At 38.9% G+C, this 27,067-nt stretch overlaps 1 protein-coding gene and 2 pseudogenes across 2 annotated transcripts in view; 1 reads left to right on the forward strand and 2 right to left on the reverse strand.

Moving 5' to 3' along the window:
• The window catches only part of LHFPL1 (LHFPL tetraspan subfamily member 1), a 57,821-nt gene that overhangs the window by 21,766 nt on the left and 8,988 nt on the right, over nt 1–27,067 (reverse strand). The window contains exons 2-3 of one of the 2 annotated variants that reach the window (XM_036270941.1): nt 23,729–24,124; nt 11,872–11,970 (exon numbers count right to left, since the gene is read on the reverse strand). In XM_036270941.1, coding sequence (XP_036126834.1) covers nt 11,872–11,970; nt 23,729–24,110 — 481 coding nt within the window. In that variant the 5' untranslated portion in view covers nt 24,111–24,124. The remainder of the gene's footprint in view (nt 1–11,871; nt 11,971–23,728; nt 24,125–27,067) is intronic. The other variant, XM_036270942.1, reaches the window with a different exon arrangement.
• On the reverse strand, nt 2,857–3,416 carry LOC118635908 (annotated as a pseudogene).
• LOC118635905 lies at nt 13,710–15,088 on the forward strand (annotated as a pseudogene).

Below are 27,067 nucleotides of genomic sequence, written 5' to 3' on the forward strand. Positions count from 1 at the left end.
ATGCAATTGAATTAAGATGCTCTCTAACCCACGCACTCCATCCTGCCTCCTCTGACTTAGCCCAACTTCTCCTCTGGAGGAAGAATCCTCTTTGTATGGGCTAGGAAGGCAACTATAAAAACTTAAGCAACACCTGAGTCATGAGTATTCCAGAAAGATTGACTATGCAGGGCATTCAAGCAGATGCTGCCCAAAGAATGAGTTGCTTTTGAAATCCCCTTAGCTGATCCCTGAAACTCACCCACATGGGTACGTAATACTAAACGTCTCCTATCCTCTACAAGGGCTGCCTTAAATAGATAGATTGGTTTATTTTTTCATTGTCCTTCAGGTCTTTAAGAATAAAATTAATGCCCTGGCCGGTTTGGCTCAGCGGTTAGAGCGTCGGCCTGTGGTCCCGAGAGACCCGGGTTTGGTTCCCGCTAAGGGCATGTACCTTGGTTGCAGTTTGTCCCCGGCCCTGGTCGGTCGTGCGGGTGGCAGCCACTCGATGTGTCCCTTTCACATCGATGTTTCTCTCTCTCTCTCTTCCTCTCTCTCCCTCCCTCTCTACCTGAACAATAAATGTCCTCGGGTGAGGATAAAAAAAAAAAAAGAATAAAATTAATGAATATAAAATTAGATCAAAGGCCTCACCCTAAAAGTAAACAGGTCACAACTGTGAGCTAGGTAGGTAGCTAGAACCTCAGGTTGCTCATCAGTGTAGTCCAACGCACTCTATGTAAAAACAGAGAAACGATGGCTCAGTGTGGGGAAGTGACAAACCCAAGCAAGCTTAGGAAAATTAAAACCCAACTGTCCTTATACTCAGTCAGGCCAGGGCTGTTTCTACCACACTCTGCTGCCCTTCTGTGGACATGAGGATGTATTAAGCTGCCTCACTGGACTCTGATGAGCACAAGAAAACAAACTGTCCTTAAAGAAGGAAACTTACAAAGACTAAAGGTAACAGGAAATGCCTGGAAACTGAACCCACAAATGCCAAACCAGGAGTCATCATAAAAGGCTTTGAACTGTTAAGAATGAGAGGAAATAATGGGAACACAAAGGAAATGGGCCTCTGAAAGAGGAAAAACAGGGAGCACACACAAGGGTTTTGAGTAGCTTCTGTTGTAGGCCTTTGTCAAGTTGATTGGGTCTCTCCCTCCCACTCAGCAGCCAAAACTGGAGCTTCCTCTCCAAAGAGACTTTTGAGAAAGGAGTTGACTACCTTCTCACAGCAAGATACATTTAGTGCAGCCCATTGTACTAAATGCTTTATATGTATGTATTACTTAATTTCCTGTATACCTTATGAAGAAAAATATTTTTATTAATTCCCATTAATGGAGATACAAGGAGGTTAAGTAGAGTGCCCAAAGATGGACAACTAGTAAGTGACAGGGTTCAAATTTGAGAAAAACAGGTATAGTTTTGATTCATCCACAATGGATGGCTATTGTTACTTTTGTTGTTGTCATTTTTTAATTTGACAATCTAAAGGAAAAGATGTCAGTGCCCCTGACTAAATAGTCAGGTAGTGTATGTTCTAAAAATTCTTGTGGCATACCCATTGAAAATCACTGGGTTACTATATAACAAACATTAGTAAATGTTTTTGAATGTGTGGTCTCATTTAATCCCCACAACAACCCCAATAAGCTTCCAAAACCCCAAGGTCACAGTGCCAAAGATGTAGCTATGCTAAAGCTCACTCTTTTTTTTTTTTTAAAGGAAGTTTGTTTTTCATTTTTATTTTTTATTTAATTAATTAATTTTTGTTACAGATGTTTTTCCTTTTTCCCCCATTGACACCCTCCTTCCCACTCCTGCTCTCCTTTCACCATATTGTTGTCTACGTCCATTGGTTATGCATTTATACATATAAGTTCTTTGGTTTATCTCTTCCCTCCCTTCCCCTGAGGTTTGTCAGTCTGATCCCTACTTCTGTGTATCTGGGTCTATTTTGTTCATCAGCTGATTTTGTTCATTATATTCCACAAGTAAGTGAGATCATGTGGTATTTGTCTTTATATGAGTGGCTTATTTCACTTAGCATGATATACTCCATGTCCCTCCATGTCATCTCAAAGAATAAGAGATCTCTCTTTCTTACAGCTGCATAGTATTTCATTGTGTAAATGTACCACAGCTTTTTTATCCACTCATCTACTGATGGACACTTGGGCTGTTTCCACTCTTACCACTAGTCAATCCTCCCATGGGTTCTTCTGTGGCTCCCTATGTTCTTAATGCCAATTAGAGGCTTGGAAAATAATTAAATAGGAGGTGGAGTTAAAACACAAATTTAGTGTTGGACTGAGAAAAATTCATTTCTTTGGGATCAAGTCTATGAAATCGTCATTTGATGAGTCCAATTAACAACCATAGAAACAGCTTTCTCAGCTTAAATCTTTCATTTACTTAATCAAATTAAAGTATGGGGAAGTGTGCACTTGACAGAGCTATTCCTGGGAGCCTTTTCCCTTCTCACTGAATGGGTGATTCAGGACGCAGAAATTAGATTGCCATTGAGCAACATCTATAGTGTGTGTGAGATTCAGGAATCTAGTTTCAAGTTCCTAGTGTGGGGCCTTCAGAAAGTCCCCGGCCCTTATTGGGTCTCAGTAGGTATAAATGAACTCACATATTAATCTGCAAGGTCCCTTCAATTATAGGTTCTAGTGTAGGCTGATGATTCATGTTTTTTTCTGTTTTAGATATTTGATTGTAAACTTTTTTGGTTCCAAATCTTTACTTTTTGTTTGTAGCATCTGCTGAATTTATTCAGCATAACCATAGAAGTATTATCTTCATGCTGTCACACACAGACACAGCACAATGTCCATATTTAGCCCAAGTGTTTCCTCCTGAGGCTCATTTATATATCTTCATATGCCACAGCCCATCATTTAAATAATGGATATTTTCAATACCAATCCCTTTGTTGACCTTCTCAATATCTTCCGCAGACATCTTCATAACTCCAACACACAGAGCATGCTGTTTTCTTTCTGCCATGATTGCAACAACCATATCCACTGCAGCAGGGTAAATCTTGGTTCCGGGAGAGGTTAAGTCTGGACACATGATATTTGCTCCACTGAGCACAAATTCGATAGCTCCTTTATCACCTTGCTGTCGTGGCAGGATAAAAGGGTATTTGTGTAGTAGCCTTAGAGTTGGATAAAAAGGCCCTTCCCTTTGTCGACAAAATAGTAACTCTCCGTTTACTGTAAAGATTTCTATATGTTTATGGCACCCCAATATTTTGACCAGATCTTTCTTAGGCATGATTTGATTAAGCCATGGTTCAATGCCTGGAAACTGCTCTATCAACTGGTTCTTAATAGCCTTAATAACTGATGTTTTCAACTGGATGCAGTTGGACACATTTTCTTTTCATCGAATTTCTTGAACATGATCCGAGGTGATGGGGGTGACAGTAGGGAAAGGCCCAAACCAGAAAAGAATTGAATTCGTGAGGGTCGGTAGAGGTTCTTACTCGAGGAATGCTGACAGAGACGATCGAAGTGGCTGTCGTCGTAAACTTATTTTTATGAGATATAATTGGCATATAACATTACATTTGTTTCAGGTGTACCACATAATGATTTGATATATATGTGTGTATGTATGTGTATATATATAATGTATACTATATATAAAATTTATATATATACAAAATGATCACCACAATAAGTCTAGTTAACATCCATCACTAATCACTACACATAGTTATAATTTTTATAATGATACTTTTAAAAATATCTACTCTTGTAGAAACTTTCAAATATACAATATAATATTATAAACTAAAGTCACTATGCTATTCATTATATCCCTATGACTTATTTATGTTATAAATGCAATTTTGTGCCTTGTGACCTCCTTCACCCATTTTGCTACCCTCCCCCACTCCAGCCTCTGGCAATCATCAATCTGTTCTCTGTATCCATTTTTATAATCCATGATTTTGCTTGGGGTTTTTTGGTTTGTTTTTGTTTTGTTGTTTTTTGGTTTAGATTATATGGTATTTGTCTTTCTCTGTCTGACTTATTTCACTTAGTATAATGTCCTCAAGTTCCATCCATGTTGCTGAAAATGGCAAGATTTCTTTATGGTAGAATAGCATTTCTTTGTTTGTGTGTATGCATGTATGCCTTTTTCTTTATATATATATTATTTATCCATTCACTCATTGATGGACATGTAGGTTGTGTCCATGTCTTGACTATTATAAATAATACTGCAGTGAACATGGGGTGCATATTTTTTTTGAGTTGGTATTTTTGTAGTCCCACTTGTTTATTTTTGCTTTTGTTGTCTTTGCATTTGATTTCAAATTAAACAAAATCATTACCAAGATTTTTTCTTTCTTTAACTTCCTTCCTTCCTTCCTTCCTTCCTTCCTTCCTTCCTTCCTTCCTTCCTTCCTTCCTTCCTTCCTCCCTCCCTCCTTTCCTTCCCTTCCTCCCTTCCTCCCTTCCTCCCTTCCTCCCTTCCTCCCTTCCTTCCTTCCTTCCTTCCTTCCTTCCTTCCTTCCTTCCTTCCTTCCTTCCTTCCTTCCCTTTCTCTCTCTCTCTCTCTCTCTCTCTCTCTCTCTCTCTCTCTCTCTCTCTCTCTTGCGTGTGGCTGTCATTTCCCCAACACCATTTATTGAAGAGACTCTCCTTTCTCCATTGTATATTCTTGATTCCTTTGTTATAAATTAATTGGCCATATTTGCATGGGTTTATTTCTGAGTTCTCTATTCTGTTCCATTGATTTAAGTGTCTGTCTGTCTGTCTTTATACCAATACCACAGTGTTTTGGCTACTATAGCTTTGTAATAGTTTAAAATTAGAGAGTGTGATGCCTTCAACCTTGTTCTTTCTCAAGATTGTTTTGGCTATTTGGGGTTTCATACAAGTTATTGTCTTCTTAAAATGGATAAAAAGAAGAAAGAGAGCAAATTCTCTATACTGCTGAACTGATAACTGGTGGGTGAAAGCCAGATAAGTGATATTCCAGGGGAAGGACAACAGGTACTAGGGGACTGGAACAGCAGGTGACCTGGAAAATAGACTGGGAGACATAAGTGGAGGTCCTAGAAATAGGAGAGGTGATAAAAGGAAGATGGTCAACCATTTTAGGAACAAGGGGCTTGGGATTCATTTGCAACTGTAAATTTTTGTCTTGAGAGCAGTGTCTTTTCCAACCCCCTTCTGATCTTTTATCCTACCTCACCCCACCCCCCCACACATACACATATATCTCTTTCTCTTAAGAAGAGAGACTGAGATAAGGAGTAGATATCCCAGAAGACCAGAGAGAAGCCCTACATAGATTTTATATCATCTTAGAACTTGTGGAACACAAAAGCTTTTGTATATATTTCTTCTGTAATCAAGTTTAGCAAAACAATTTAGGTGTTTTTATTAGTGTAAGTGAAATCTAAAACTATTCCACTGAGGATCTCTTTCAGAATCCCATCAGGCCCAGCCACTGCCTTATTTATTTGTACTCTGATTATACTAAGACTGACAGGGTCTCAGGCTAAGGGTGAGGTGGGGGAGACAGGGTGCAGTACTGGCTACTTTCCCACATATGCAATGGAGTATTATTCAGCCATAAAAAGAATGAAATGTTACCATTTGCAACAGCATGGGAGGATGTAGACAGTATTATGCTAAGTGAAATAAGTCAGTCAGAGAAAGACAAATACCCTATGATTTCACTTTTATGTAGAATCTAAAGAAGAGAACAAACAAAATAGGAAGTGACTCATAGTTACAGGTTGCTTAGGTGGAGGGGGTTGAGAGACTGGGTGAAAAAGGTGAAGTGATTAAGAAGTACAAATTGATAGTTGCAAAATAGTCATGGGGATGTAAAGTATAGCATAGGGAATATAGTCAATAATATTGCAATAACTATGTTTGGTGCCAGGTGGACACTGGGAATATCAAGGGGAACACCTTGTAAAGTATGTGATGATCTAAGCACTATGATGTACACCTGAAACTAATACAGAATAATATTGAATATAAACTGTAATTGAAAAATAAAATAAAAATACATATGAATACACCTCTTGAAATATCAGCCATACAGAGAAGACAAATTTTAACATTATAATGTAAATAAAGTGTGTGGCAAAAGTAGGTTTACAGTTGTGAGTATGTGAAACAGATTTTATTCTTATATTATTTATTAATTATTGTATTATTTCCCGTCAGTTCTTTTCTTAATGCAAATTACATACATATACATATATACAAATACACATACATATATATTTACATATAAACATACCTACACACATATACATATTACATACGAATTCTCTCTGAGTCTTAATTTTCTTATCAGTTAAATAAGAATAAAAATAGCCACATCACAGTTTACATACACACATATCCCCCATCTCCCTCTCCACTATAAACAAAATTTTTAAGCTGCTCTTCAATAAAAATTATAAAATTTAATCCTCAAATACTACAAGAGGGAATAATATAGAACATGTTTTATTATTAAAGTAAATGTCCCCATTGTGAAAAAAATGCTTTTCACTTAATGTAGTCACATTTATCTTAAAAGTCCCAAATGTGTAAATAAAAAAGCTCAACATTAATTAGAGAATTGACACTCTTGAAAATTCAGAATAGCGTGTTGTTATTTATGCAAGATACATTTTTTTTTTAATTTACCTAATGCTGAGAAATCGTCTCTTGATGGGGAACAGTAGGATGCTGGACTCCTGGGGAGAAAAATACCTACCAAAAAAACAAACAAATATACTGGGCATTTTCCATGATGTTTTTTTTTTTTTTTTTGAAACAGTAGAGCTAAGGTGTGTCCTAAGGAAAAAATTCTCAAATGACTCAAGACATATCCTCACCAACAGAAAGGAAAAATGTCATTGTAGTACACACAAGACAGTGAATTAGGAGATAGGCTCTATTCAGACTTCTACCTTTAACTTGCTGTGTGACCTTACACAAATCATTGTACCTCTCCATATCTATGGTTTCCTTGTTATAAAATGAGCATATTGCAAGCTGCTATGCATGCACTTTTAAGGATTAGATTATATTCTTGCAAATTTGATCTATTGGTAGACTGTACATTTCAAACCTTAGAATTAAGTGCTATTGTTAACACAATGATTTTGGAAGCTTGTTTGAAAATAGCTATGTCCCATTAGAAGTATTTAGCTTTACTAAATTCTCAATGGGACTAATTTGGGTGTCCATTGTCTATAGGCCATTGGGTCTGAAGAAATTTTCTAGCAGTTTGTGGATCTAAGAGGATTTTGAAAATCAGAGCAAGGCTGAAATATGTTTATTAGGAAATCAGTGAAAAACATATGAAATCTCAGTTCAAGGGTCTTCATTGCACCTTCACTTTCTCAAGGATCTTGTGGGGGTTTTTCGTGTGTGTTTTTTGTTTGTTTGTTTGTTTACATCAATCTCTCTCCACTATAGAGTCATTACCATCATCATTCAAGTTTTAGGCCATCTTAGAAAAAGCTTCTCTTTCTCCCGCATTCTCCTCCAGCTATTGGTCAGTTTTTCAGCTCTCCTTCATAGAAAAACTTTTTGAAAGAATTGTCTACACATGCTGCTTTCATTTTATCTTACAATACCTCCAATATCTATAACTGCAAAAGTGCTCCTCTAGGTCATCTTTGTCTGGCTGACTCCAGTGGTTACTTCTCTATCCTCATATAGCAACTTGCAACAGCATTAAACACAATTGACTACATCCTCTTCCTTGACATACTCTCTTTCTCTTGGCTTTATGACCTCATATTTTTTATTTTCCTTACATGGCTCTCTGGCTACTCCTTCTAAGTCTCCCTAATAGGCTGTTTCTTCTCTACAGAAGAAAATAGCAGCTAAGAGCACAGACTGTCAAGCCCTGCTATCCAATATGGGAGCCACTAGTCACATTGTGGCTATTACATTTAAATAAATTAAATTAAATTCACAAATTTAAATAAATTAATAAAACTAATATTTATTAAATAAAATTTAAATTAAGAATATTAAATTACTAATTCAGTCACAGTAACCTAACATTTCAATTGTTAAACAACAACACATGGCCAGTGGCTAGCACACAAAACATTCCCATAATTGTAGAAATTTCTGTTGGATTATGTTATCTAGACCAGCCTTCTAGAATTGAATCCCAGTTCTGCCACTCTCCCAGCTGAGTTATTCAATATCACAGAAAAAAATTCTGCCTTCATGGACTTTATGCTAACCCTACAATTTATATATATATATATATATATATATATATATATATATATATATGGCATACCTAAACTGTAGGTGGGAGACTTATAACATTTATAATTCTCCAAGAGATATTAGTAAGTGAAAAAAATGTAAGGTAATGAATAGGATAGCTAGCTAGATGGCTAGACAGATACATAATATGATCTTGGTTAAAAAAAATGAAGATATGGTTAGAAACACATATTTTCATATTTATTAACAATTCTGTAGAGATAAAAAGAAATTTAATGGTCCCTTTGAGCAATGGTATTGAGGTCCAGGAAAAGATTGACTTTGCATTTTAAACCTTTATATACTGTTTTATTTTGCTACATATATTAATTACATTTTATTACAAATAATAATTTTTAGTTTATAAGTATATGATTTGGCATTTTCTGGTTATCCATCGTTGTATAAAAAACTACCCCCAGAACATAGCTGCTTAAAACAACAATCATTTCATTATATCTCATGAATCTGTTAGTCACGATTTGGTCAAGGCTCAGCTGAATGAGACTTCCACTGCAAACTGTGAATTGTTTAGGGTAACTTGAATGAAAACCTAAGAAAAGAGGAGTTGAAGATATGGCTGTGGCCTCTTTGTTCTGGAGGAGGTAGGAGATCTATCAATGTTTCAAAGTGAGAAATCTTTTTTACTCACTCCCAAAATCATTTCAGCAGACTGACAGTACTGGCTTCTATTGTCTTCCTACACTGTTCATCTCTCTCAAGGAAGTCAGAGTAAGAAGTTTTGTTCCTTAAAAAAAGGTCAGTGTCTTCTTTGACTCTCCCTTCCAAAAATACAGAACACATAGTAAAGAGCCTAGAGCAGAATTAAGGTAAATGCCATCCATTGATAGTCTATCACAGAATATTCTACTCTTTTTTTTAAAGGATGCCATATCCAATATCCCTGATGAACATAGATGCCAAAATCCTTAACAAAATATTAACAAATTGGATCCAGCAATACATTAAAAAATTATTTAGCAAGACCAAGTGGGATTCATCCCAGGGACACAAGGCTGGTACAACATCAAAAAATCAATTAATATGATACACCACATAAACAAAATGAAAGATAAAAACCATATGATCATATCAAGAGATGCTAAAAAAGCATTCAACAAAATCCAGCACCCATTTCTGATAAAAACGCTCAGCCAGGTGGGAACAGAGGGATCATATCTCAACATAATTAAGGTCACACATGAAAGACCTACAGCGAACATCATACTCAATGGGCAAAAACTAAAAGCATTTGCCTTAAGAACAGGAACAAGACAAGGATGCCCACTTTCACCACTCTTATTTAACATAGTACTGGAAGTCTTAGCCACAGCAATCAGACAGAAAGAAAAAATAAAAGGGATCCAAATTGGAGAGGAGGGAGTGAAACTGTCATTATTTGCAGATGACATGATACTGTACATAGAAAACCCCAAAGACTACATCAAAAATTTACTAGACTTAATAAATGAATTTTGCAAAGTAGCAGGATACAAATTTAATGTCAAAAAATCAATGGCATTCTTATATACCAAACATGAACTCACAGAAAGAGAAACTAATAAAAAAATCCCATTTACCATTGCGGCAAATTAATTAAGATACATAGGAATAAACTTAACCAAAGAAGTAAAGGATCTATTTGCAGAAAACTACAGGTCATTGAAGAAAGAAATAGAGGAAGATATAAAAAAGTAGATGCATATACCTTGTTCATGGATTGGAAGAATTAAAATCATTTATATGTCCATACTACCCAAAGCAATCTATAGATTCAGTGCAATCCCCATCAAAATAACAACAACATATTTCACAGAACTAGAATAAATACTTCAAAAGTTTATATAGAACGAAAAAAGACCCTGAATAGCCACAGCCATCTAGAAAACGAAAGACAAAGTAGGTGGGATCACAATACTGGATGTCAAGTTCTACTACAAAGCCTTAGTAATCAAAACAGCCTGGTACTGGCATAAGAACAGGCATATAGATCAGTGGAACAAAACAGAGAACCCGGAAATTGACCAAATACATTATGCTCCATTAATATGTGACAAAGGAGGCAAGAGCATACAATAGAGTAAAGACAGCCTCTTTAATAAATGGTGTTGGGAAAATTGGACAGCTACATGCAAAAAAATAAAATAAAATAAAACTAGACCATCAACTTACACCCTATACAAGAATAAACTCAAAATGGATAAAAGACTTAAATGTGCCCCATGAATCCATAAAAGTCCTTGAAGAAAATGTAGGCAGCAAAATTTCAGACATCTTGCGCAGCAAAATTTTCACTGATACATCACCTAAGGCAAGAGAAACAGAGGAAAAAAATGAACACATGGGACTACATCAAACTAAAAAGCTTCTGCACAGCAAAAGAAACAATCATCAAAATGGAAAGGAAACACACTGTATGGGAGACCATAATTGCCAATGATACAAAAGATTAGGGGTTAATTTCCAATATATATAGAGTGCTCATACAACTCCACAAAAGGAAGACAAAGAACACAATTAAAAAATGGGCAGAGGACCTAAATAGACACCTCTCCAAACAGGACATACAAATAGCCAAAAGACATATGAAAAAAGGCTCAACACCACTAATCATCAGAGAGATGCAAATTAAAACAACAACGAGGTATCACCTCACACCTGTCAGAATGGCTGCCATCAACAAATCATCAAACAAGTGCTGGAGAGGGTGTGGAGAAAAGCAGACTCTAGTACACTGCTGGAGGGAATGCAGACTGGTGCAGCCACTATAGAAAACAATATGGTGTTACCTCCAAAAATTAAAAATCGAACTGTCATTTGATCCAGTGATCCCATTTCTAGGAATATACCCCAAGAAGCCTTAAACAGCAATCATAAAGAATATATGTACCCTTATGTTTATAGGAGCAGCATTTACAATAGTTAAGATCTGGAAACAGCCCAAGTGTTCATCAGTAGATGAGTGGATATAAAAGCTGTGGTACATATACACAATAGAATACTATGCAGCTGTAAGAAAGAAACATCTCTTATCTTTTGACACAACTTGGAGGGACCTGGAGAGTATTATCCTAAGCAAAAGAAGCCAAGCAAAGAAAGGCAAATATCATGATCTTATTTATTTGTGGAATATAATCAACAAAACAATCTGATGAACAAAATATATCCAGAAACATAAAAGTAGGGTACAGATTGACAAACCTCAGAAGAGGGGGTGGGAGGGGAGGGAAGAGGTAAACCACAGAATTTATATGCATGTATGCATAACTAATGGATATAGACAACAAGCCTGGGGATGGGGCAGTGGGGGATGGGGAGGAGGGTGTCAATGGAGGAAAAAAAGAAACATCTGTAACAAAAATAAATTAATAAAATAATTAAAAAATAAATTAAAAAAAAGTAAAGAGTATGGAGAGACATAGTCATGGAAGTGGAATTTATGTCCACCCCTGTGAGTTAGTAAGGCCAGGTGAGTCTGGTCAAGCCACCACATCTCACAAGCTAACACAGTGATAGTCAGGCAAGCACCACTAGCAAGCAGAGGCCCATTTAATAGGTAAAGCACTTTAAAAACATATAAAGCATCACTGCCATCCTGCCCAGGCCACCTTACCTAACTGAAATTGATTGGAGACATTCCCACATGTTTGCATTATCTCCGGGCTATTCCATCCTAAGGGGTATAATGCACAGCCTGAGCTTATCAGCAGCCCTGGAAAGAAAAAAAAAATACACACAGATAGAAAAATATAATAGGTCTTATGTCACCCCAACATTTCCTCTGGATTAGCTCAACTCAAATTCTGCCTCTTCCACTCAACATTTACCTCTCCCCTTTTACCCTAAATGTTGATAACACATCCAACTCAACAGACTGTCTTTGTCATTCCCTAAGTGGTGAGTTGTAGTAGGCAGTTGAGGGGACAACTCATTAAGGGCAGTATTGGGAACTGAGACAGGCTAATGTAATTTTTACAGCTGAATTATTTTTGACAATGACTTATAAAGCTAAGTTGGCCTCTCCAAGCAAACTCCTCTTCTATCTTGGTCTGATTTACAGAGTCACAATATAGAAAATACTACTGTTTCCTAAAAATTCAGCCTTTTCTAAGAGTTAAGTAGGTCTCCAGTAATTGAAAGTAGGCCATGACTCAATTGCAGATTGTCCCTGGTCCTGGTTGGGGTCGTGTAAGTGGCAACTAGTTGATGTGTCTCTCTCACATTGATGTCTTTCTCTCTCTTTTCCCCCCTTTCTCCCTCACATTGTACCTGAAGATAAATGCAAAAATTATTCTCGAGTGAGGATTAAAAAAAAAAAAAAAGTAAGTAGGTCATGATGTCTATAAATTGGAATCAGCTGACAGATTGAGCTCTACAGAAAGCATACATGTTACATAGGCTTCTCCTTGTGAGAAGGGACCAGACTCCCTCTTCCAGAAACACTTCCTTCTTCTGAGAAATCATTCCAAACTTATGCTAAATATGCCTCCTTTCTTTAGCTTCCTGTACTTTCCACTGTGCCCCTTGCCTTTATCTCCACTTTGTTTAGATCATTTAGTTACTACAGGGAAACTTAGTGATAACCTTATTCTTCCAACCAGAAATACAAATCTGGTGCTTGTCAGCAATGCCTTCTAAGGGCAACTGAAAACTCCACAGTTCTTGCTGCTGCCTAGGTTTACATTTTATAACCTCTGACCTCCCTTACACTATGCTTTTGGTGACAGTGAATTGGACCTAGTATTGACATCTGATACAAAACAAAAAATTTATTAGCTGGCCAGTTATGGGTGACATCATAACCTGGCATGAAGATATGATCTGGACCAGACTTTTGTTTCTGACAGTTTTAATCAAGAAACATAGAAATGCTGAGTTAGTTAGCAGATACAGAAGAAATTGAGAAAAAAAATCCAAGAGGTAGAATCAAGTCTGTGTCAAACTGAAACCAAGTTCAATATAAAGTTATAAGTAGATATAACTTCTGGGAAAGCTGAGAAAACTGATTGATCAAGGGAGAGAATACAGTAGCACAAAGCAGACACATCATTAAGAAAAAATCCATACTTCCCTCGAAAGAGCTAGAGAGAACCCAGTGCTTCCCAATGGGTTTTAAGTTCAAATTTTCTTATGTTACAATAAACTCCCTTCTCACCGAGAGATCTCAAGTGAGTCTCCTACTTGCAACCAAGAGAGGGTAATTAAAAGAACACAATACTTGGTCAGTCCCCTCAGCTTCCTTCTCTGCCACTACCACCCCTCTGCCAGCACTCTGGGGCTACCTCAGGCCAGTGGTCCTCTGTGGGAGGGTGTGAAGCGGTGGGCCACCAGGCAGGCAGCTGATAGGGGTGGCCAGCATTCCTGAGCGCTAGGTGGCAGGGGCATCTCCATGGGGTTCTTGTGAGGTCCCCTGCGCTCTGAGTTTGTTGCGTTTCAGAACATCCAGAAACCATGAATAGCATTTGTAATGAAGAGTTTGACTGCCATTTCCTTGATGAGGGCTTTACTGCCAAGGACATTCTAGACCAAAAAAATTAATGAAGTCTCTTCTTTCAATGATAAGAATGCCTTTTATGTTGTGGACTTGGGAGATATTCTAAAGAAATATCTGAAATAGTTAAAAGCTCTTCCTTGTGTCACCCCTTTTTATGCAGTCAAATGCAATGACAGCAGAACCATAGTAAAGATCTTGGCTGCCATCAGGACAGGGTTTGACTATTCCAGCAAGACTAAAATACAATTGGTGCAGAGTCTTGGGGTGCCTTTAAAGAGGATTATCTATGCACATCCTTGTAAACAAGTGTCTTAGATTAAATATTCTGCCAATAATGGAGTCTAGATGATGACTTACAATAGTGAAGTTGAGTTGTTGAAATTTGCCAGTGCACATCCAAAGGCAAAGTTGGTTTTGCGGATTGCCACTGATGATTCTAAAGTAGTCTGTAATCTCTGTGTTAAACTTAGTGCCACACTCAAAACCAGCAGGCTTATTTGGTAATGGGCAAAAAAGCTGAATATTGATGTCATTGGTGTCAGCTTCCACATGGGAAGTGACTGTGCCAATCCTGAGACCTCTGTGCAGGCCATCTCCAATGCCTGCTGTGTCTTTGAAAGCGGTTGGTTTCAGCATGTATCTGCTTGATATTGGTGTTCACTTTCCTGGATCTGAGAACGTAAAGCTTAAATTTAAACAGATTGCTGGTGTAATCAACCCAGCCCTGGACAAGTATTTTCCATCAGATTCAAGAGTGACAGTCATAGCTGAGCCAGAAAGATGCTATGTTGCATCAGCTTTCATGTTTCCATTTAATATCACTGTCAAAAACTGGTATTGAAAAAACAAACAGGCTCTGATGATGAAGATGAGTCGAGCAAAAAAACCTTTATGTATTACATGAATGATGGAGTATATGGATCATTTAATTGCATCCTCTATGATCATGCACACATAAAACCCTTTCTGCAGAAGAGGCCCAAACTAAATGAGAAGTATTATTCATCCAGCATATGGGGACCAATATGTGATGGCCTCGATTGCATTGTAGAGCACTGTGGCTTGCCAAAGATGCATGTGGGGGACTGAATGCTCTTTGAAAACACAGGTGCTTACACTGTTGCTGCTGCTTCAACTTTCAGTGAATTGCAGAGGCCACCTATCTACTACATGATGTCAGGGCCTACATGACAATTGATGCAGCAAGTCCAGTACCATGACTTCCCAGCTCAGATGGAGAAGCAGGATGTCAGCACTCAGCCCCTGCCCTATGCCTGGGAGAGTGGGATGAAGCACCACCCAAGCAGCCTGTGCTGCCACTTGTATTAATGTGTAGATGCCATTCTTATAGCTGTTTTTTGAGTGTAGCTTTACCTCGAAAAACAGATTTGGGGGGACCGTTTAACTTAATTATTGCTAGTTTTAAAATGTCTTTGTAAGTAGGGTTGGCACAGATGAAGCAATGTGGAAGGCTAGGCAATGGGGTCACACTTATATGTGATCCTATGGAAACTATTTGAATATTTGTTTTATATGGATTTTTATTCACTTTTCAAACATGCTCCTACAGAGCGCTACTCAGCTGCCGAGCAAGCTTCTATAGCTTGTATGTTGACAGAACAGGCCAGAAGCTTATTGTTGTTCCCTGTTTTAAAAATATAGTACCTTGAAAATTTAAAAGAGAGAGAGGGAGGGAGAGAGAGAGAGAGAGAGAGAGAGAGAGAGAGAGAGAGAGAGAGAGAGAGAGAGAAAGAACACAATACTTGAGTGCTACACCAAGCTCATGGAGTAGTCACCTGCCATGAATGTGGATGCAGAAATTCACATTTAGCAGAACCTCTAGAGAGCAGGTGTTTGATCAAAGATGAATGAGTGGCATATTTACAGGTTCCAGAGCTTTTGGGCTCAGCTGGACAGTGAAAGGCAGACTGCTTCAGGGATTACTGGACTCATCTTTACTAATCTTTCCTCAATGAGGAAAATTCCATATACATGCTGAGAAGCTAATAAGCCCATTTTGCCTTCAGATGAAGCCTTTTTGAAGAAAATCTCAAGGTACTCTCTAAGCTTGTCTGCAACATGGCCTCCAGCTTTTTGTATTCAGTGAGGACAGAGAAAAAGACAAGGACTTTAAGAAATCACAAGAAGCATTTAAATAGGAAAACAGAGAGAACATTTTGATAGTGAGAGGGTTTAGAAATATATATATATATATATATATATATATATATATATATATAATTAGAAATTGCCTTCAGTGGAATGCTTAAGTTAGAAGGCATTCTTATCTGTCTCATAGTCTTAAAGGAAATGGAATTGGTCACTTGAAGAGTTTTTTACGCTCTGGAATTTATCTAGTGGCAATGGAGAAACACTTCTGTTTTTGTTGTTATTATTATTATTATTATTATTATTATCATTATTATTTACCACAGGTAAGGTGAAATCCTATTATGTGAAGATTGTATGAGTTCAGGGTTTGCACAATGGATTAAGGACTAAATTGAAAATGAAACCTAAGCCTTTTCCTGCTTCCACTGTATGCTCTCTGAGGGTAGAGTTAATAAAAAGTGAGCTTTCTTGCACAGACTAGGGAGAAAACACCCAAGTTTATAAAAGAACAGAAGTTCAGCTTTCCATCCTTCACATTCAGATCCCTGGGAGTGGCATGAACTCTGATTTCTCAAGTAGGAAGTAGTGCTGGCCAAATTTCTTTCTTGACATTGCAGAAGAAAACTTCTACTTTCAGACCTTACCATGCTGAAGAGTGCAGGTCAGGGAATACCTCTTCAAGGAAGCATTTCTCCCATAGCTACCTGTGCTTGCTCCTGTGATTAAAATATCCTGTAATATATATCTTTCACAACTATTTGCTGTCTGTATCCCTCACTAGAGTGTGTATACCTTGAAGGGAAGAGTGATATTCATCCCCTACTATATATCTTTGGTACCTGGTACATAATAAGTGCTCATTAAATGCATCTTTTTTAAAAAAATTAAAAGTATTACAGATATCCCCTATTTCTCCCCCTTTGCCACTCTCTATTTGGCCCCTGCCTCACCCCAAGCCTTCACCACACTATTGTCTGTGTTCATGGGCTATATATAGAAGTTGTTTGGTTAATCTCTGCCCTCAGAAATCTGTTTCCTGCTTTCATGCCTCTGGACCTATTTTGTTCATCAGTTTATTTTGTTCATTAGATTCCACATATACGTGAGATCATATGATATTTGTCTTTCTCTGACTGGCTTATTTTGCTTAGCATAATAACCTCCAGCTCTATCCATGCTGTCTCAAAGAATAAGAGATCCTTCCTTCTTTTTGAAAGCTGCATAGGATTCCACTGTGTAAATATAACCAAAGAGACAGCACAACATGATGGCTTAAGAGAACAATACTGTATTTTATACTTGAAAGTTGCTAGGAGAGTAGATCTGAAATGTTCTCACCACACAAAAGGTAAGTATGTGAGTTGATGGATGTGTTATCGAATCTCACTGTGATATTCATTTAACAATACATACAAGTATCAAATCATCACATTGTACACCTCAAACTTACACAATGTTAAATGTCAATTATATAAAGTTGGAAGAAAAAAGAGAGAAAGAATGGGTTCTGTAGTTAGTCTAGACCTAAATTAAAATTCCAGTTCTGCCACTTGAAAACTCTGTGACTTTAGGCAAGTTACCTAATCTCTCTGTACTTCAGTTACCTCATCTTTAAAATGAGAATATTGGTACTCTATCTTATAGGGATGTTTCAAAAAGTAATATTCATAAAGTTTCTGGCACATAAAAAGTGTTCAACAAAGATTGATTATTATTAAACAGTAGCATTTCCCTATGGTTCCTTGCTCACTTTCCACCTATATTCTGCATGCTAATATTTTCCCTCACTTCTTTGTTCTCATAACGAATGGCTGGAAAGTGAAAAGCTGAATAAGGCTCCATTCTAAAGCTGCCTGGTTAGCGTTATCTTGCAATGTTTCATAGGCACCAGGCCAGCGATCAGAAATCTTTGCCAGGCATGTCTTCTGTCCCAGTGCATATACTCCATGTTCTTCTCAACCTGCATTTCCACTCCTCCCATTCCTTACCCTTCATCCTGCCTTTTAGACAGGTGAGCACAATAGGTTGTACACATACTTCTTGGAGACATTGGAATTGTAACTGACTGCTGATTCTACTATATTTTATCGTAGCTGGAGAAAGATATCCGGAGAGACATATTTTAAAACATGATGTTACAGGGGAAATTATTCTCCATTATATTTGTTCCCAGCAGTTCTCATCAATTTCAAATTGTGAAGATGTGTTTCAAATAGCAACACAAAAGTCATTTGCCGATACCAAGCCCTGTCACCTTCTGGAAGAGTGAGAGCTTATTACAAATATAGATTTGGGGGCCTCACCCACAAGTATTTGATTCAGTAACTTCAGCCTGGAATATGCATTTCAAAAGCACCCTAGTAATCCTAGCAATCTGATGCATCTGGCCCTGGTACCAGTACATAAGAAAAACACCACTAAAAAGATTAGGAGCATGGGGATCTGGTGACAGAGAAAACTAGTTGAAATCCTGGCTCTGCCATGTATGAGCTGTATCCCTAGCTCCCACTTCTCTACATGTCATTGCTAATTCCCAGTTTTACTGCCCTTCCACCATATACACCCTTTGGAGAAATCTGCCTCAACTGCATATGCTCAGTCGGGTACTTTTCTATAGGAAGGCAAAGAAAGACCTTTAGAGTGTGTTACTATCTTCACTCCCCTACTGTAGGTGTGCAGGTGACCATTTTGTTTCCCTGCCTCAATTTCTCCTTCCACAAGAATCTCCTTTCACAAATGTACCAAATGTTCTCCCCAAACATGATTGTTATAGTTTGAATTCACTTCTCCGACAAAGCAGAAGCCCAGAGTTGGACACTTGACTCAGCTTCAGCCCTTGTGGCAACTTCATCGCCCATACAAACAGATCATGGAATGCTACCTGCAGCTACATCCCAGCTGCCCTCAACGTTCCTTGGGCAGTCAGAATTCCAGAAGTACTACATCTCCATATTGCAACAGCTGTATAACCCCTTTCCAACTGCACATTATCAATTAGGCAAATGCCTAAATTTGGTCTCCAGACAGGAAAAGCCTCTTCCTCACTGGGTGTAACCATCCCCCTTCACCCCCCCTCCCATTCACAAGTGTAACTTTTGAGTGAGTGGTAATTTTGTTATACACCTACCCTATCCATAAATATCTGTCCAAATACGGTTATTAGTACTTTGAATTTATTAACCTGAGCAGAAACCTAGTATGAGTTACTTTTTTATTAATCTGCTCAATTTATTGCTCTTGTATTCAACTCAAACACAATGAAAATTTATATATGCCCTCTAGCTTTCCTTTTCCAGGGAACTCTCCCACTCAACTCTCCCATTCTTTGGACCTAATATTTTCGGTCAGAGTTATAAGACAGTTCACTTCCACTAGAGATGTCTAAAAAGTAGATCAGTGGAGTCTTTACCTTTACAGAGAACTTGCATTTGACTTGGCCTCTTAGAGGTAGAGAGATTTATGTACAAGCAGACATGGAAGATAAGGAAACTCAATTTAAAAAGTAATGTTATGCCCTGGCCAGATAGGCTCAGCAGTTAGAGCATCATCCCAGGAACTGAAGGGTCTGGGATTTGATTCTCAGTCAAGAGCATTTGCTTGGGTTGCAGGTTCAATCCTCAGCCCCTGTCAGGGTTTTACAGGAGGCAACCAATTGATGTGTCTCTCACATAAATAACTCCCCCCCCTCCACTCTATCCAAAAAAATCAATGTAAAAATATCCTCTGGTGAAGATTAACAAAAAATAAATGAATAAATAAATAAAGTTAAAAAGCAACATTATAACAGAATTGAGCAGAGGTTCTCAAATTTTAATATGTATTGGAATATGCTGGGGAATCATAAATAACAAATCCAAGACAGTGGTTACCATTGCTGTGGGAACAAGGGAATATGATCAGGGTAGAAAGACTTCAACTATATTTGTAAAACTCTATTTCTTCAGTTCAGTGGTACATACATGAGTGGTCCATACATCAGAAATATTTCATACTATAGTTTCAAAAATAAGTCAGTGTGAGAGGCTATGTAAAACACAGAGTGCCAGGCATCAGTTCTGATTCAGAAGTCTTAGAATGACTCTAAGGAATCTACATTAACAAGCACCCTAGGTAATACTTATACAAGTGCTTCATGGACCACTCTGTAAAACACCGCAATCTATTTTTTTCTCCAACGGGAAAAAGAAAAATCAATAGCACCAGTACATAAAGCCCAGAGCTGGGAATCAGAAGCCCTGAACCATATTCTCTGCTCTGCTTCAATTAGCTACATGAGTCTTTGCTAGTAGGTTAACTTCTTTGAAAACCATTTTCCAAAAAAGAAAGCCACTTTTATAATCCTGTTCAGCATGGTAATGATAAGTTAAATGGTTCCTGGTGAAACTTTGGAGGAGTTTCCAGGAAATGAATGGTTTCCAGAGAAGATAATGTTTTTTTTAAAAATAGCACCCTTTCCTTGAATCAAGTTCTCGGTGATCTGTTTCCAGTGGCAAATTTTCATCTAGCTTGAACCATGTAGCATTTAGACCTTACACAGAGAAAAACACTGGTGCCTGTCTGAGTGTATTTTACACACACACACACACACACACACACACACACACACAAACTCTTTCCAGGATGGTGATTCTCACTTGGGTTGGAAAAAGTGAACACAGGATACACATCAGAGTCACTAGGGAGAGTTTTCAAAACATACAGACTTCTTCCTTTTGTTGTGTATATCAGAGTGAGAAAGAGAACTGAAGAGTTGTGGAGTCCACTCCAGGTGATTCTGATACATTCCCTACTCTAGAAAGATTCTTGGCCTCCCTCAAGTAACCTGATCCAAGATCTTACACTTTTTCCTGCCAAGAAGTTCCTTATATTTATTTCTCACCTATTTCTTCTTTATTTAGCTCTCACTGAATAAAGATAGAGGATTCAAAATTATCATACACACACACACACACACACACACACACACACACACACAGGGGAATGTGAATAATGACCCTGTTCTCAGGGGCTGGGGGCCAGATGGTTAGAAACCTCAGCATCCTTAGGGTTGAAATAATCTCCTGGCCAGATGTTTCCTTCACTGGTTGGGGTAGGGCATGAAGGTCCCAGTGGAAGGCTCTATGAACCCTAGGCTTGTCCAGCTGGATCAGCTGCAGGTGGAGCAAATGGGACCCAAGGGCCCCATCAGGTCACCTTGCTGAGTATGACTCAGTCAAGCAGATCATTATTTCTTCCTGTCTCTTCCACTTCCCACCGCTCATCTCTGTGGGAAGCCACGAGACTGGGGAACAAGAGTCAAGCAAGGGAGGAGATAGTTCTTAATGGATACTCCATCTCTTCAGTGGTTTGAGGTCTGGCAGAGATAAACCAGACCTGAAACAAATTGGCTCCTCCCCCTAATGTATTTCAGTTAATGCACTAGCTGCTGAGAATTAGCCAGGCCTGCAGCAACAAATCAATTCCCCTCAGCTGAACAATAAGTTTAAACTAAACCTCCACAGCTTTTTCTCTCTTGTCTTTTATCCATGGAATTCAAAATTCTAGTCAAGCTTAGCTGTCTGTCACTGTTAGAGCCCATTTCTGAGGGGTCAGACCTGAGTAAAGAGCCTTGGGTAATGGTCGTGTGCCAAGGGACTCCTGGAAAATATGATATATCCAAGCAGTTTCACCATTTCTTCACATCTAATGCAACATTAACAGGCACAAGTCTCTAAAATGGAGGTTGTAATGACTATTATTTGGTTGGTGTTATAGATGTGGAAGCTGTGGAAACTTAGTTATCTGTTCAATATCATTCCCTTGCCCAGGGAAAAGCCTTATAGCAAATCTTGGGTCTTGACTCTTTCCATGACTGCTGTCAAATGACATTTTATTGTTGGACTTTAAAGACCCTAATCTAAGTGTAACTATTGTGACCATATTTATATGAGCAAGAGTCAAAGAGGAATCTAGAATAGCAGAGCATATGAGATGAAAATGGTACTATTTTGACTTCCTCTATATGACACCTGCACTCAGCCAAAGTTCTCCACTCACGTGAGTGCCTAAATCTCCATTATCTACCCACATCTCCCCTCAAAAATTTCCTTTGAGTGGCTACACCTAGGAGGTGGGATCAACTAAAATATGTCATATGGAGAACCATAAGGGTTTGTAAAAGTCTCAGCCAAGCCTAAGATAGTATGGAAGCTGGAAGTAGGAGCCATTGTTAATTCTTGGAGTCTAATGAAGGCTACTGCTACTAAACTTCTGATTCCTACCAGTTAGCACTTCCTCACTGTCTGCCAGAAATTCTTAGAAATGCAAGTAAGGCTAACTTGTCACTCTCAGGTCAGAAAAGAAGATAACTCAGGATGTTAACACCCTTGAGTGGAAGTCTGGAAGAAAAAGAAAGGATATGAATGAACCCAGCTCTCACATGTCCATCTTATCTTAACATTCACTAGACGCTGACTTAGCATATGTACATTCGTTCTACAGTTATTAAATCCTGCTTTGGCACTGGGCTGGGCCCTGGACCTATAAATCTGAGTTTCAAGGACCACCCCTTACCCTTGACAGGTAAGTGAAAGGTTACCTTGCTTAAGGTTCATTTGTGATATCCAGGGAGCCCCTAAAGGGAATTAAGTCGTTGGCTTAGACCAGCCTTAGTAATCGGTTCTATACCATGGGTTTCAAGGGGAAGAATAAAACGATCTAATGATTTTCCATTGTGCCTGGAAAACCATTAGTAGCTAAAGAGTGGACAAATTCAGACATAAAGTAGACTAGAATCTTAATTCAAATTTTAAACTTTTATAGTGAGTCTGAGGAAAGAGACAACCTGAAACCATTACCTTAACTGTGATTCAATAAAAATAATCTGGTGCTTTTCATAAGCAGTCCAGGAAACTATGATAGCTTAGCTCAAGGTGTCTCAACCTTGGCAATATTGACATTGTGGGCCAGATACCTAGCATTTCACTATTAGAAATATATTGCTTTGTTGGAATTTACATTAAACTCTTGTTAGTAATTAGCACTTGTGTGTATGTGTTTATTAGATCACTGTCTTCTGAGGTCAGAGCTTTTAAAGATCAAGTTTATTTTGAAGCAGTAATACTAGAATATATGTGGCTACCCCTGGGAAGTAGACCTAAATAATATTCTTTTTTTTAAACTTTTTTTCTTTATTGATTTTAGAGAGAGAGGAAGTGAGAGGGAGAGACAGATAAAACCATCAATGAGAGAGGAGATTGATTGGCTGACTCTTGCATGCCTCCCACTAGGGATTTGGCCCACAACCTGGGCATATGCCCTGACCAGGAATCAAAACTGTGACCTCTTGGTGCATGGTTTGATGCCCAACCACTGAGCCCCACTGGCCAGGCCTGAATAACACTCTTAAATGGACACCCTAAAAGCAGAAGAAGGTGATGAAAATGGAGGCTAAAAAAAAGAGATATCACCCAGCCAGTATGATTCAATGGACTGAGAGGTCACTGGTTCAATTCCCACTCAGGGCACATGCCCGGGTTGTGGGCTCAATCCACAGTAGGGGGTGGGCAGGAGGCAGCTGAATGATGTTTCTCTCTCACTGATGTTTCTGTCTCTCTCCCTTCCTCTCTCTCTAAAACACATATAAAAACTTAAAAAAAAAAAGATATCAACTGCCTACTAACTAATTCTGCAGTGAATAAAACCCTGATGTAGATTACATTTTGGAGATTCCTAGACTGTTTGAAATGATTTCCTTTTTGTAGCCTTAGAGATGGACATAGGGAAGGGGGGTGAAAGTGGATTTCCCATAAGGTAATGTTTTCCATTCCCTTCCTATCCTCTCCAAAGCTCCCCAATCTACCCAATCCCAGCAACACTGTCTTACCTCCCACGAACTGCGCTGCTCCCATGCAACGTCCCGTCATTCTGGAGATAAGCTCCTCCATGCAGCAGCCCAGGACTGCAGCCAGTGCCACCAGGAGCAGGAGAGCACATCCGGCACCTGTCACCACCGTGCACATCTGCCAGGCAAGGCTTGGGATGGAACTGAAGCTGGCATAGCGCCCACACTCTTCCACCATGATCAGACTGTGCCCCTCTCCCCGTACAGGGTAGTTGCACCTCCGGAATGTGCTGAATGACACTTGCTTCCCCAGCTGGGATCCAAAGAGCCAGTATGGCAGGAAGTAACTGGTAGAACTGGCCACAGCAGTAACAAGGGACAGGAAGGCCCAGAGGGTCCCCACCAGTGTCAGGCTGCTCCTCATGGTCCCAGGTTTCTCTGCAGGTATGAGGAGATGAGTTGGTCAAAGAACCAAATACAGAAACTTATCATGCAGGCTCCATCAGCCTATTTTTTATCTGGCTGGCCAGTTCTGGGGCTTATTTATGTGTCACTTGGACCTTGCTTGTGAATAAAATTATTCTCTTGGGGGCAATTTGGGTCCTTATGGGATTCTGCTTTCCAGAACTTTTTCTATCATTCCTTCCTTCCACCTGATTTAGATTTCTGTGGTCTCTAGGCTGCAATGAAAAAAACAGAACTAAGTTAGTGACTTCTCTTCAAACTCAAATGCAACCTGATTTGACAGCTTTTAACTCTTGACATCCAGCATGAAACAAGTGGCTAAAGGGAAGCCTAAATTAAACCAAGACTGCCCAGAGAGACTGCAGCTTCCAGTGGCATGGCCTTTCTGCCTTGGAGGCCTGGAAGGAGGTGATATCTCTAGAGGGTCAGGAACCAAGTTGTTTTCAGTGAGAAAAGGAAGAAGGAAGACAACTCACAGGGCCTGCTCTTAATACGAGGGAGAAAAGGAAATAAAAGCTCACCATGGAGTTGCAGGATGTGCCCATTTGAACCAGGTAGGATGACCAATAGTGTGTTCATGTTGGCTTTTCACAGGGATACACTAGCTAAGTTGAAATGGGTAGAATAAAATAAGAGGTGCCTAGTCTCACACCCTATGCTTATCTCTGAGTAAGCACCATTCAGTCCCTTTCTCCCAAAATAAAAATGTGAGGCATCTTTCTAACCATTGAGGGTTGTTTAACTCTAGACTGATTACTAAGAAAAGCTGCTACTTCCTTTCCTTAATATAAGCAAGAAAGCTTTTCATCTTTCTGAAATAGATCAGGTACCCTTTGCTAACAACAGGAACATATAGGTAGTTGCAGGGACCTTTCAAGGTGCCTTTAGAACAAGTTTTCTCAGATTCAAGATGCTGAGAGTCTTTTTAGATCTAATCTCCTCAGCCCAGCTCACAAATGGCTTTCACAGATCACTCTGTCAAAAATAAACCACTTTCTTCCCAACTCCATTAATCTGTCATTGCTTACTGGCCTGTTTCTCAATTAGGGAAGCCAGAGACCACACTGCAGCTTGCTGATAGTGCTGCGAATGTCTCCAACAGGCAAATGGTGGAGTATGTTTCAGAAGATTCTCCATGTTTCATCATTACTATTTAAAGTACAGGTGGTAGGAGAGGGGTTCAAGAGTGGGTGACTCAAGGCAAGAAAAATACAGGATCTGGCTCTACAGAGCCAATCGGTGATAGTCAGGAGCAAGCAGCAATTGTACTCAGGGTCTCAGGAATTTTGCCCACCCATAACCTCTTTCACAACTACCATCATACTGTGCCTGGGACAGAGTAGGCACTCCAAGTCATGTTTATTTAATGAAACTCATTTCATAAAAGCATCCAGTTTCCAGACTGGCAGGGACATTAATGGATCGCTTAATTCAACCTTCTTGTTTTAAATATGAGGGAGTATGACCAGGTGAAATAAATTAGCAAGTATCACCACCAAAATAAACCTGATCTGCAAAGTCATAGGCCAGTACTTTTCTATCCCACCTCCATCACTTACAGATGCGATTACAGAAAGGAAGTGATTTACTCAAGGGTAAAGGGCTAGTGATATACACAGGCCAGACCACAGCCCAGTTATTTGAGTCTTAGTATAATGCTCTGTTTTCATTCCACTGCAATTCCTCTTCTGATAAATATGTATTGTGTTATGTGTTTTGTGTTGGAAGGGAGCAAAGATCATAAATTGCAGGTGCTTACTTTGGAATGTTAAGGATTGGGAAGAAAGTGCCCTGAGCTGGGCCCCTGGGAATGAGGCTTTGTGCCTGGGAGCAGGGTAAGAGAAAGATGTGAGGGATTGAAAGTCAACAGGAGGAGAAGTGAAACTCATTATGAGTAATTGCTGTTAGAAAGCAAGTATGCTTGGTCACAATGAGGTAATGCCTCTTGTTATAATAGAGTTAGTAAGATTATGAAAAGTGCAAGAAGCCCTCTATTATGGACTCACTTCCTCCTGGTGAAGAAGCCCAAGCCAAGAGAATGAGAGGGAACAAGATGATAAACATCTGTGGCTGCATCATTATAGTCCCTTCCAAGTCCATTATTTCATGTTCTCTGCCTAACAATCTCCTTAGGTTGGTAAGAAAGGTATTAACCCCAATTTACAAATGAGCAAATTCAGAAAGCTAAGTGACTTGCCCAAGATTACCCAGTGATTCAAAGGCAGAGACATCATTTTCCACTTCTCCTTCACCTGCAACCTCCCCCCATATTCTCCCTCATGACCCCAAAAGTGTTGCAATGAAAAGCTTTTATGGTCTCCCACGCAATATGTTTTTTAAATGTTTAAGGATGGGAAAAGAATTACAGGGGAAGACAAGGATGGTAGGAAGAAGGCCACCTTCTCTAAGCAGTGTGTAAACCAACAGAACAAGAACAAAAGTTGTTAAAAGCTCAGAAATTGTAGTCAGAACTAACCCCACATGTCCCTCATGAATGTAATCACCTTGAGATAAAAAGTCCCAGTATGACAACCAATAGAAGGGCAGGAATGTAATGAAGAGAAAGGAATTGTATCAGTGAATAGTACTTAGACTATACTAGAAATAAGAGGAGGGGATTTGACATAAGTTAATCATCATTTGTGACAAATGAAGCTGTTTAAAAATGACAATACTCTATTGATACTTTACCTATTGGATAAAAAAGATGTAATCCACACACACACTCACACACACACACACACACACACATACCCACACATATGCAATGAAATATTATTCAGCAGTAAAAAAAATGAAATCATGCTCAGTCAGTGTGGCTCAGTGGTTGAGCATCAACCCATGCACCAAGAGGTCACCAGTTCAATTCCCAGTTAGGGCACATGCCCAGGTTGTGGGCTAAATCTCCAGTGGGGG

The sequence above is a fragment of the Molossus molossus genome, unplaced genomic scaffold, assembly GCF_014108415.1.
Source record: "Molossus molossus isolate mMolMol1 unplaced genomic scaffold, mMolMol1.p scaffold_m16_p_2, whole genome shotgun sequence".
In the NCBI taxonomy this organism is placed as follows: Eukaryota; Metazoa; Chordata; class Mammalia; order Chiroptera; family Molossidae; genus Molossus; species Molossus molossus.